At 32.7% G+C, this 13,464-nt stretch overlaps 2 protein-coding genes across 2 annotated transcripts in view; both read left to right on the top strand.

Annotated features, from left to right (window-relative positions):
- The window catches only part of GABA-B-R1 (gamma-aminobutyric acid type B receptor subunit 1), a 462,430-nt gene that overhangs the window by 146,048 nt on the left and 302,918 nt on the right, over window positions 1-13,464 (top strand). The gene's annotated exons all lie outside the window — the stretch shown is intronic.
- On the top strand, window positions 4,384-5,415 carry LOC149414697 (uncharacterized). Its single transcript, XM_089643374.1, has one exon. The coding sequence runs from the start codon at window positions 4,384-4,386 to the stop codon at window positions 5,413-5,415; it is 1,032 nt and encodes a 343-aa protein (XP_089499500.1).

Genomic DNA, 13,464 nt, shown 5'->3' with positions numbered 1-13,464 from the left:
ATCAACTCTCTGTTTCTTAATATTAAAAAATGTCAGGTCATTCGTTTTTGTAAAATACGAAATCATACAATTTATGAATATTCGCTTCATAATGTAAAATTGACAGCTGTCACTCAAATCAGGGACTTGGGTGTTATATTTGATGAACAGTTAACATTCAATCCGCATATAAATGAAATCACAAATAAAGCCCTAAAAATGCTTGGGTTGATATGTAGAACCGCATGTGACTTCAAGTCACTAGAATGTTTGAACACACTGTACACATCTTTAGTAAGAAGTCAAGTAGAGTATAATTCGCCTATTTGGTCCCCGTTTTATAAAGTACATTCCAACAATATTGAAAGGGTACAACACAAATTTTTAAGATTTATTAACTTTAAACTTAATATTCCAATCCAAAATATAAATTATATCCAACTCATGCATCAACTAAATTTGATTACGCTATCAGATAGGCGAATTATCTCCGACCTTGTTCTACTAAATAAAATTATTAATTATAGAATCGACAGCCCTGAAATTCTTGCCACAATAAAATTATTTGTACCTTCCAAAAATACGAGACAAAATTCCACCTTTTTCTGTAACAATTTCAAATCTAATTATCATGCGCACATATCGTTAAATCGAATACAAAATTTTGGTAATAAATTTGGTAATGTTGTTGATATATTTAGAGATTCCGTAGCAGTGCTCAAACGAAATCTACATAAACACTTTGCTGATATGTATGACTTCTCCCCTCCATAGTAAAAAACCCATTTTTTAGCTTCTGTTTTTTCACTCTTTTCTTTTATGACTTCTTTTATGACTTTTTAACTTTAATATATATGTTTTAACTTTACAAATTAATATTGTAATTTAAATAACAATTCGAATATGATTTTAAGTACCTATAAATGCTGATTAATTTCAATCCATTTATTTTTCTAAGTAAGTAAAAAAAGAAAAAAAATTCTCCATAATGGTATTCTGTATTATTTGTAAAACATTTATGTACTACAGATATAATAACTATTTTATTTATATATGTACGTAAACTTTTCAATGTCACATAGTTAATGTAATAACACTAATAACAATGTATGTAAAAGCCCAATGGGCGTTTAAATAAATAAATAAATATCTAAATTACACAAATCATTAATGTAGATTAAAAATCAGAAACAGCATCCCTAAAGATGACAAATACCCTGAATGAAATTATTTTCTTAATGACCTCAAGGATGGAGTTAATTTTGTGTAAAAAAATATTATTGTTAACTTATAAATAGTACTAGTAATTTACCTAATGCTAAAGTGGGAGCCCTTATAATAAAAACGCTATAATTATTAATGAATTAGGGTGATGCCATACGTAGTAATGCAAAATCATGTGTTTTTGGTTTGAAAATTTTGTCGCCTAGAAATGTTTCAGATGCTTTAATTAAATACTGCGAGTAGAATATATCTTGGCCTTTGAAATAATCGAGTATTTTTTAGATAAGTCGTTTTATAAGCCCAGAAAAAAATAATGTATAAGGCCTATAAAAACTGCTTTAAAGTTCAAAATCTCCTACTTACGAACCTATTTTCGGTTATGATTTTATTGTATAATGTGACAAATTAAGTTATTTATAAAATGATCAGAATTTTTTTTTAATATTTATGCCTGAACATCCACAAAATAAAATAAAAGGCACTTTTTGGCCATGTTTTTTTTCTTGCATTAATCAAAACAGGCGGATGGTGTTAAGCGGGAATTTAAACCTTATCGCCATCTACGTAAGGTTTGTTATTGATAGCGGCTCAATTTAAAATATTACACGACTTAGTGCATCGCCATAAGCGAAAAATTTGAATTTAATAAAACACGACTCGTTTCAAATAGACCAAAAATCTAACGAAAAAAGTTGCATTTAAAGAAACACTACGAACTTTTTCATACCTACGACATGTTACATAACAGAATAAAATGTGCTTTTAATAATTTTCGAAGCATACTTTGCGATTTTTTTCCGTGTAGAGGATTTTATATAATTACCGTTTCGGCACCACAAATGAAAAGATATTATATTCAAAAACCACATATATTGAAATACGTTATAAATCGGTAGAAATTAAAAACGCGGTGGCTTAAGCATCATGTTAAATTATTCACGTTTATTGAAATTAATAAAATACTTAGTTTTTACCACTTTTATTGTTTATAAATACCAACATGTTTCATGAGCAACGCTCATTTCTTCAGGGTTTTAACAATACTAATTATAAATAATAGACATAGACAATGGTGTCAATAGAGAAATAATAGACATAGACAATGGTGTCACTAAAAAATAATAGACATAGACAATGGCAACAATGAATTACCATTGTCTATGTCTATTATTCATAATTAGTATTATTAAAACCCCGAAGAAGTGAGCATTGCTCATGAAACATGTTGGTATTTATAAACAATAAAAGTGGTAAAAACTAAGTATTTTAATTATTGAAGACAATATAAGCGATTTTTAAACGAAAATCTGAAACGGAACAATCAGAAAAGGATACGGTCACATCTAGGACTCGAACCCAGGACCCTTTCCTTGCCGGGGCACCGCTCTACCACTGAGCTAATGGGACCCTATCCCCTTCGGTCACATTTAACTGTATCATACTTCGAATAAGAACTACCAACAATGTCTTCATTTTTTCACCGCACATTATTTATTGGCAACTATCTTTATGTATGATCGCAAGATTCAACCCGAACTAAATGCAATCTAGACAGCGTCTTTTAGATAAACCTATCTTATTTTTTCTTATTAATTTCAATTAAAATGGTGCCACAAAATAAGTTTGCTGTGTTAGAAGAAGTATTCACGTATACCTCTGCTGATATATAAATATACGGTGTATTGCTTTGTTGTTCAATTTTATACAGGAAGCAATCTTTTTAGTGACATACGTCAAGCTGTTTTTGTAACATTAATGACAAGTTCGATAGATAGAAAATATCTATCATAATACGACATATAATACTACACATTCCAATGCCACCTCAAACAACAATAAAAACAAGGTCGACACCAAACAATACCCTGAACATACCGATAACATACACCACACACGGACAAAGACACTTCCAGTATTACGCTACAAAACTTTTTAATTGTATGCCCACCACTCTGAAACTACTACTAATGGGAAATACATACACAAACATTCACAAAAAACTGATCACAGCCTGGATCAAAAAACAAGATATCCATTTTATACAAAACATTATAACACCAAACAAAATCATGGATGAATGTATATGTATGTATGTATGCATGTGTTTACTTATATGGATGTATGCATGCATATGTGTGTATTTATGTATGTATACATGGGTGTATGTATATATGTGCATATTAATAAATATTTTTTTCCTTTATTTTAAATAACAATAAAAAAAAAATTTAAAATCCCAACTTACACTTATATAAGAAAATTTAACCAATACACATAAATACATGTACCATTTAATCATAACCACGTAAACACCTCAGCACAGGTTCTCCTAGTGAGGTGTTCACGAAACATATAACATTACCCACCACAGTGTCACCTACTCAAACCTACCTTACACCCAGCATAAAACACCATATTAACAACAGTTCTAAATTTATGTATTATATACAAATGTAAATATTTGGTAGACACTGTAATGTATGTATAGAAATAAATAAATAAAATAAAAAAATACGTAGGTATTATAGCTAATATCGAAACGAACACAGTTACTCACAATGACGAACCTCCTTATTATATTTTTTGAGAGTAAATGTACCACACAAGTGCCTCAACTGCTCCCGACCATCAATGGAATACGTAGACCAAAAATGTGTAGTAAAATGTGTAAATAGTAGAGGAGATGTACCGAATATGGCATACGTCCCTAATATGAGATGGTCATGTTTCTCAAAATGTATGCGAGAACAGCTTCTATAACCCAGCGTTCCCTATTCCCCACCGAACGATCTTGAACATGTCAGTACTCGTTCGGCCACAACACACGCGCCTGAGAGAGTGATCAAGTTTTTGTGCCACACCGGTATAATATTTATGTAAGTTTCACTTTATTCTTTCTCAAAAGATTTTCTCCACAAAATTGACAATCTTTCACTGATCGACCAAATTATTATTTAAATTTTATGTTTTAAAAATGTTTTGAAGTTAAATTCAAGTAGATTTTGTTCTATAAATATATTTGTTTGAATTGATCTTGTTCCAAATATGGGATTTTTGATGTCCCTAATATGGAATACTATCTCATATTAGGAACAGTGTTTCCAATATGGAATTCTAGTAGAACTAAATTTCTTTTTTGATATTCCAGGTTTATCTATTTTGGCCTACACTAACCTCAAAATGTCGAAGACAAAACAGCGGAAGACGTGGGATAAAGAAAAAATGCTTAAGGCTATGGAAGCTGTAAAGACGAAGACCATGGGTTATCAGAAAGCCGCTATTCTTTACGAGGTTCCTCGAAGCACTTTATTCAGATTATGCAAGCCGAGCGCTGAAGAAGATGCTGTTGAAGCTGCGCTGGGACGAAAGTCAGTCTTGGGACCAGTTTTAGAGGGACAGTTGCGGGATTACCTATTAGAAATGGAAAAGCGGTATTACGGACTGACAAGGAAAGATATCAAAAGACTTGCATATCAACTAGCAGTTCGCAATAATCTACAGCACCCATTTAAAAACGAAACAGCTGGGAGAAAATGGTTAAAAGGATATTTAAATCGCCACAAGGAAATTATTTCTCTTCGTAAGCCAACAGGCACATCGTTTGCTCGCGTTAAGGGATTTACTGAAAATAATGTTCGTTCATTTTTCGACCTTTTAGAGAAGGAATATGAGAAGAAATCCTTTCCCCCATACCGAATTTATAACGTCGACGAATCAGGCCTATCGGTGGTGCAGTCCAAACTTCCAAAAGTTGTAGCTATGAGGGGGAAAAAACAAGTCGGTGCCATCACCTCTGCGGAAAGAGGATCACTTATAACGATTTGTCTCAGCATGAATGCCGCCGGAGATTTCGTTCCGCCAATGATAATCTTTCCCCGGAAAAAAATGAACGCTTTACTTATGAAAGGAGCACCGGCAGGATCCATCGGAAGATATAATCCATCAGGGTGGATCCAAACAGAACTATTTACGGACTGGTTCCAGCACTTCATCGAACATACGAAACCAACTGAGGAAAATCCGATTCTGTTAATCCTTGATGGACATTATAGTCACACACGCAACATTGATCTTATAGATAAAGCTCGAGAGAATCATGTCACCATTCTGTGCATACCTCCACATTCTACCCACAAATTGCAGCCCCTCGACAAGACAGTGATGGGAGCTTTAAAGACGTATTACAGTGAAGAAATTGGCAATGGCTTCTGATGAATCAGAGGCCTTTGTCAGTCTTTGATATCGTGGAACTTTTTGGAAAAGCATACCTGAAAATACAATGTGCAGCTTTAGCCGTGAACGGTTTCAAAGCTACTGGAATTTACCCCATCAACCGGAATATCTTCAGCGAGCAGGACTTCCTAGAAAATGAGGATCAAGAAAATGATTGTCCCAACTCAATCAGTATTCCAACTAGCACGTCTCTTCCATCTGCTGATCCCAAGCCTGTCCTCGTAAGCCCAAATATAATTGCACCCTACCCAAATAAGAAAAAGACAGTTTCCACTAGAGGAAGAAAAGCAGGAAAAACTTGCATAATTTCGTCGTCTCCTTATAAAATTGAGCTGGAAGGCATGCAGAAGAAAAGGGGCATTGTGAAAAAAGGCACGGAAATATGCGATCAGCCCTCCACTAGTGGGGTCCAAGTGAAAAAAAAAGTCTTGAAGAAACCCATCAGAAGGCTACGATACGACTCTACGTCTTCTTCTGAGATGTCACATATGTCGCTGTCATCCCATTCTTCTGAAGACATTTCGACAGCAATCCAACCTCGTGATGTTGAGTCCGATGCGGTTTGTGCTTATTGTTCAGGACTATACAGCCATGATATCAGAGGCGAAGAGTGGATACAATGTATAGCCTGCCGCCATTGGTGCCACATTGAGTGTTCGGGAGCCGAAAATATTGATTTTATTTGTGATTATTGCTTGCAAAATTAACAAAATCCGTGCATCCCATAATAGGAGCACTTTTTTCGAAACCTGTTTTTTCTATTGTTTTACTTTTCGTCCAAAATGAAGACCTTTTTGAGTTCATTTTAATATTTCGTAAACATTTTAAGTTACATAACTATATTTCCAAAAAATTCAATGTGTAATACTCAATAAACGATTTAATTATAATTAATGGGATATTTTTTAGCTAAGCTATCCCATATTCGGTACTTCTCCTCTAGTATTAAAAAAAACAATTCCGTGAGAAAAAACCACAACTCAGCATTTAAACATTGCTGAATTGTTTTTACTGTGCTTGGTGACCAGATCTAAATAGTCAGGTACTTTCCTACATTCCTCTTCCCCATCCTTTCCCTCGTCTCCACCTTCAGCTTCACAATATACCCCAATTGGGGATGCCATAGTCTCACTGGCTCCAGACGGTTGGGAGTACTTGGGACTCTTGTACGGTAGATTTTTTACGTTAAAAATTTGAATTACTGAAAATATTCACAAAACGAACGTTTTCAAAATAAAGGAAACTATTTTTGAAAACGGTAAGATTATTTTCAAAATTACAGCTCTCATAACGGTTCCAAAAACTCTTCTCTGTTTCTTTGTAACAGTTATGGCAAACGTTAAGCTAGTCATTTTCTTTTGTTGTCTTATAATTTTCTTAAAATACAATATAAAATCTCCTTCAGCGAAGAGAAATCCCAGGTTTCTTCCCTGGAAAACGATGTTTTTCCTCTCATTGTTGAAATGAACGCTTGTTTATTTTGTAATGAGAAGTATTATAAGGAAAACGTTTTATATAAAATAATATCCATACATGGTGTCAGGGAACTAGTCGTGCATGTTAGAAACTGATGAATGTATCTATAGAGTTTTCCAATAAGAGGTGTTATTTTGAATATTAATTAAGGAATTAATGATTTTTATGGCCGGAATTGGATGGTATTGATCTTAACAACGTTTACTTTCAACAAGACGACGTTACGTACCACACAAGCAACGAAACCATTGATCTTTTAGGGGAAAAGTTTCCGGACCGTGTTTTCTCTCGAAGAGGTGAGCACAATTGGTCACCGAGATCTTGTGATTTAACACCTTGCGACTTCTTCCTTTGAGACCACGTGAAAGAAGAAGTCTACGCCAACAGCCCAGCGTCAATTCAAGACCTCAAAGATGGAATTCGTGAGGCTATCGAGGACATAAGGCAGCCACTTTGCGATTTGGTTATGGAAAATTTCATGAAAAGGACATGGTCCTGTAGCCGTTGTCGTGATGGTCATTTAACTGATGTTATGTTTCACTATTAACGGCATACTTTCCTCTTTATAATGAAATAAACATTCGATCATTTATATTAAAAAATGGCATTTTTCTTTGAATTTCAAAATAACACCTCTTATTGGAAAACCCATATCTCAAATAGAGAACATAGTAGAGCCAGATCTACGCTTCAACGCATTTTAAATGAAAATTTACAACTGATACTAACCCCAGTAGCTAAAGATTTTTTTTTTTCAAATTTTAACTTGGTACTCGATTTACTCAAAAAAACGAATGCTCAAAAAATTATAACTCCACGCGACTTCAAAATATGATTTAAATTAATTTAATTTAAAAATAAAAACCAACTTACTAATAATAGAAGTATTAAGATATGGATTATACGAAGGGACTATATATATTCGATGTTGCAACCTAACAGAGATTAGCTCTGTTTTTCTTCTAGATACATTTATAATATATTTATGTCTAGATACTGGTTTATAATTTTTTTCGTAATATTTTGACGTACTTCAACTTTAAAAAACTTACTTAAAAAATGAACATACTTACATTAAAAAAAAAAATGATTTATACACAAAATAATCAAATAATAATCAGAATGTGACCTTAGAACGGCGTACACCACTAAGGTCACATTCTTTTCGATTTAAAAAAAAAATTAAATTCGACAGTTTTAAACTTGAGATTCTTATACGCCGGCTTAACGTTGGTATTGTAAAGCTGGCCTTGAGCTTAACCGTACAAATATAAGTTTATCACTGTTCCGACCTTACACCCCGCGTAATAATTACACCGCGATTTTAAGTAAGAGGATTAATAAATAAATCATTTTTATTTTTTTCCAACTTTTAGGTACTTAATTATTTACATCTAACGAATATGGCTCAAAATTCACAATCGGGAAATCACAACGCAAACAGAGGAGTTTCAAATAAAAAATATTAATATTTACGTTAAGCAATTTCCCGGTACTATACTATCTTCATTCTGAACACATAAATATAGAATAACAGACGAAACGATATATGTATTTAGGTACATAACACAGAGCAGTGGAACATACATAATACAATATAACTGTGAACACACAGAATAAACCGATGTACGAATTGTACTGGTACTTTGCAATGCGCAAAAACCAAATGAGATTCACCCAATGAACAGATTCTGTCTAGAAGTGTGAACAATGATACCGAAACTGGTGACTCTGGTTAACATAAATCCTTTAGAATCCTAGGCCCAAATAAGCTCTTGAGCTTCATTCTCTGCTACATTGATTCATTGATCATCTGCTCCCTATCTGGAACCGGTGAGACTATGGCAACCCCAATTTGGGTATGTTGTGAGGATGAAAGTAGTGGGGAGGGAAAGAAGACGGGGGAGAGGAAGGTGGAAAGTACCTGGCTATTCAGATCTGGTTACCAAACACGGCTAAAGCCATTTCAAGCAATGTTTCAACGTTCACGGTTCAAAATGAGTAATGCTAATTTATTTAAAATCTTTTAAAATTATTGCTTATCTAGTTTAAAACGGGATTGCATGCCCTTGACAAATAAAACAAGATATCCTGATTACTTACTTCATACGATCGCAGTGCTATCTATTGTTTGACCGTATTTTTATCATTTTCGTTTAATTTAATGTACATTTCAATTCTGAATGTTAGTCACCAGGGCGAAACTTTAGGACGGGTTGTTTCGGAGAATTTGAACAATTCATCAAATTTCAACGTTCATTTTCAAGTTCTATGAAAGATTTTTTCAAGTTCTGTTTTTATTTCAGTTTTGTCAAGTAACTAGCCTACAATTATATAATAACAGAACTTGAATAGGACTTTCACAGAACCCGAAAACGAACGTTGAAATTTGATGAATTGTTAAAATTCTCCGAAACAACCCGTCCTTAGAGTATTTACCGATGAATGATGTACATAAATACCTACTAATCACTCAGAATTTTGAATCCGTGATCTCTTGATTATGGAGTTATACATATACCACTACAAAAACTACATACTAAATTGCCGAAAATGCACTAAAATTGGAGAATGCTTGAGCAATTTTGATCTGAATGTAAAACATGGTGTCCCACAAGGTACTGTTTTTTGGCCTTTACTCTTTCTTCATATAAATGGCCTATGTAATATTATATACCTGGTAAAATATTCTCATTTGTTTATAATACTGCAATAACAGTTCAAGGGCAACGTGGGAAGACGCAATCAATCAAGGCCAACAAATGTATTGCTATTGTCAAAGAGTGGCTAGACAGAAACCTTCTAACTTCAAATTTGGTAAAACTATTTTATTCCTTTTTATAAGGCCTAAAAATGAACTCCTAAAGCTAACCTTTATCTGAAATTTTAATATCAATTATAATTTGATAACACGTTCAACTGTGAAGTATAAACATAGATTGCCAACTGAAATGGATCAAAAATATAGAAAAAAAACTGTAAATAAATTTAGATACTTAATGTATATATATTTAAACGAATGATTAACATCGTAAATATAAAAACCATGAAACTTGTCACACAGTGCACTAGTTCATTTATCTATAATAATATTTTTTTTGGGTGGAACTTACAATAATCATATAAAACCCCTGGAAATTCCCCAAAAATCAATTATAAAGATTATGTGTAATAAAATCAAAACTTAAACTGCTGATGTGCGCTAATGCCTAATATAGTCACGGCTCCCTGAAGGCTTCCACTTTCTATTATTTCTATTATTTTTATCATTTTATTCTGTTTTGTGTTCAATTCATCTGTTTTTTGTTTTTGTTATTTTTGTTTAATTTTTGTTTTTGATCATATTTTTTGTATCTCTATATGGAATGTGTGGGACCGCACTAACCTCTCCACAAACCGGAACAAACACTTTATACTTTCCGATATTATGTCCGGGTTAAATCTTTCCCATAGGAAAAACTAAACCCTTCCACACACTTTTCCACAAATGATCATCTAGTCAATCCACATTATGCAAGTGCATTATATAAGCAAAATAAATACAAAACAATACAAGAACAACACGTCAACTTACTAGAGATCAAATGGGAAAATAATTCACCGACTCCAAATATTTTCATATCAGAGGGTTCGGCTCGGTAGAACTCCTAACGGGGCCTATAAATCCTACAGATCCCTCAAACAAAAATATTTAAAAAATCTTTCGTTATCCTACATGTATTTAAAATGACTGATTTTTGCATTTTTAAATATACATTTTATGATAGATCTAATACGTACAGTAGCCGAAATAACAAATGGTAATATTTTTATAGTCTGAGAATGCCAAATTCTTTTTATCTCATTTCCTAAATCTGTGTATTTTCTTATTTTTTCATTTACAGATTTATGAATATTACAGGAATTTGGAAAAGCGACATCAATGATATAAGTTATTTATTTTAATTTTGTCATGTAAAACTATATTATGTCTATTTTTATTATTACCCCCTAGCAAAAGATTTTTTTCAAATTTGGCCTTAACCCTTAGGATATGACCAACTACAATAGCAGTTCAGTGAAATCATGACTACCTTCACTGCACTGCAATATTTATTTATTACACGACCTAGTGGGCTTTTATTTAAAAAAATACAAGCATTTTGTATCAGAGTAAACACTTAAAAATTAATACAATAAAGAAGAATGTAAACATAATGGCAAAAATGAATCCTCACGCATATAATTGAAGTTAAAAGATTCAACAAAACAAACTAGTAGAAGCGGAGAAGTTATATGGGTACATGGGTCTATTCGTGTCTAGAAGAATAAAAGTGATAGAATATACAACATTTATACTGATTAGTTTTCAAATGAAATATATCACCCAGATCAGAATATTTGTTTCCGAGATTGTGAAGTCTCGGAATCGGAGAATTTTGGTAAGCTAGTGTCCTGGTGTTATTGAAGTAAAAAGGTAAGAAATGTCGGCATGATTTTTTGGGAACATGGATATTGATATATTGAAATAATTCGGGACAGTCAATTTTAAAATGTAGTATTCATTGTAACAGTATTAAATCTGTGCTTATTCTTTTTTCTTTCAATAGAGACATTTTATCCAAGAGGTAATTGTAATTTATGTTTTGTATAGGAATATGCAATTTATAAACCTTAGAAACTTCCGTTGAACCTTTTCAATGTTATCTGAATGAATATTGAAAAATGGAGACCATAACGTAGAGTAATACTCAAGTTGGCATCTGACAAGGGTTTTATAAAACATAATAAATGTTCCTAAATTATTGAAATCTTTTGCAGCTCTCAAAACAAAGCCATGAGTCCTTGCAGTGTAGAGAATATGTAGTGTATAGAGCTATGTTTTATAAGTTTTCAACGCATTTCAATATTGTTCATGAAAACCCCTAAGTAAAACGTTGACATTGTATGTAGATGCCTGTCAATTATTTCAAATATAATTTTCTATATTATATTTGGCTTTGAGATATTCAAAAAATATTAGCCGTCTTCTAAGGGTTAAAAAATTCAACATTGGACTTGATTTACTCGAAAACGAAAGCTCAATGTAGATTCACCAGTTTCCCGTTTGTACTACAAGCTCACAGACACCATGTATCAAATAGAATACAAAGATAGGTAGGTACCCTGATATAAACGCAAATAGTAATTGTTTTACTTTCGACGAATATTCCCTGTATATTTATGACAATCAGCATATCAAATATTTGAATAAATCTAATATTTGAATAAATCAAATATATTTTCATAAGTAAACAAAATCTCATAGCACGTGAATAAATTATGTCAAATGTTACTCGGCAATATCGCACCTGATCTATAACAGTGTCATAAGTATAAAATATATAAAAATGTATTATTATTTGTTTTTATTAAAACTTCTTTATAACCTTATTAAACTTAATTATATTTTGAAGTAAATGCGTCGCTATTAGCCATAAATCTATATTCATAAGTTGCAATGTTCAATATTATACAGAGCCAAGGTTTTTGTTTCTGACGTACGTACCGCTGGCTCGGCAGTAAGCGTTCAAAAAGAAAAAGAAGATGGTTTGAAAGGGAGATATTTAAATACGAATGTTAAACGAAAAATTTTAATAAAGCATGACTCATTTAAAATAGAGCAAAAATCTTTCGATAAATGAAAAGTTGCATTTAAAGATACTTAGATGTGTAATGTAATCTACACATTTTACCTGATTATGGATACTGTAATGCTGTGCGAAACGTTGGATAAGGGCGAAAGGAATAACACTCGAATAACAAATATAAAAACAAAACGTGTTTTTAATAATTTTCGGAGCATACTTCGCAATTTTTTTTCTATCTAGGGAATTTAATATAGTTACCGTCTCGGCTCTATAAATGTATAGACTCACATTATTGGCACACTTACCTCCAGATTCCAATCTTTAATACCCTTTACCTTCCCAGAACTTCCTATCCTTAAAGCATCCCAAAGAAAATTGTTTTTCTCGGGGCTTTTTGTGCGGAGTTCATTTTATTGAGTTATGTCACTGTTACTTCATTTGAGCGATGTGTTTGATATCATTTTGATTAAACAGTTACTGGCACGTTTGATTCATCGCAATATTCCGAGTTGATTCAGAAATCATTCTTTTTTAACATCTATCAAAGTTTTTTTTCCGTTTCATTAAAAAAAACGTTACAGTCAGCTGACGAATACGAGGAATTATACGAACAAAGAAAGAACAAAGCATTTCCTTGCGTATACATACCTACGTTTTGTTGTTTGGGAATCTGCTAACAGACTGATAGGGGGCTGAAAAAATGTTCTATTGGATGTGAGGGTGTAAGAATACCCCTTGTTCGAGTAGGTAAACAGGGCACGTGATATTGACACATTTGCTGGAGACATCGTTGATAACGTAGAGGCTTCATGGGTTCACGTTTCATTCAGATACGTCGTTTTCTTTTACACTGTTCTGAATGGGTTCTTATCAATACAAGTGACATTTCGTGGCCTATATCATTGGCAGTTCAATCAGTGATTAAAAGAAGGAAAAAAAAAAT

The sequence above is a fragment of the Hesperophylax consimilis genome, chromosome 19 (genome assembly GCF_061612785.1).
Source record: "Hesperophylax consimilis isolate HC1 chromosome 19, BYU_Hcon_1.0, whole genome shotgun sequence".
Lineage (NCBI taxonomy): Eukaryota > Metazoa > Arthropoda > Insecta > Trichoptera > Limnephilidae > Hesperophylax > Hesperophylax consimilis.
This window is presented reverse-complemented; position numbering and strand designations above follow the sequence as displayed.

What these genes read in the sequence shown, in the direction of transcription:
- LOC149414697 (XM_089643374.1), top strand. Translation starts at nt 4,384, where the DNA reads ATGTCGAAGACAAAACAGCGGAAGACGTGGGATAAAGAAAAAATGCTT.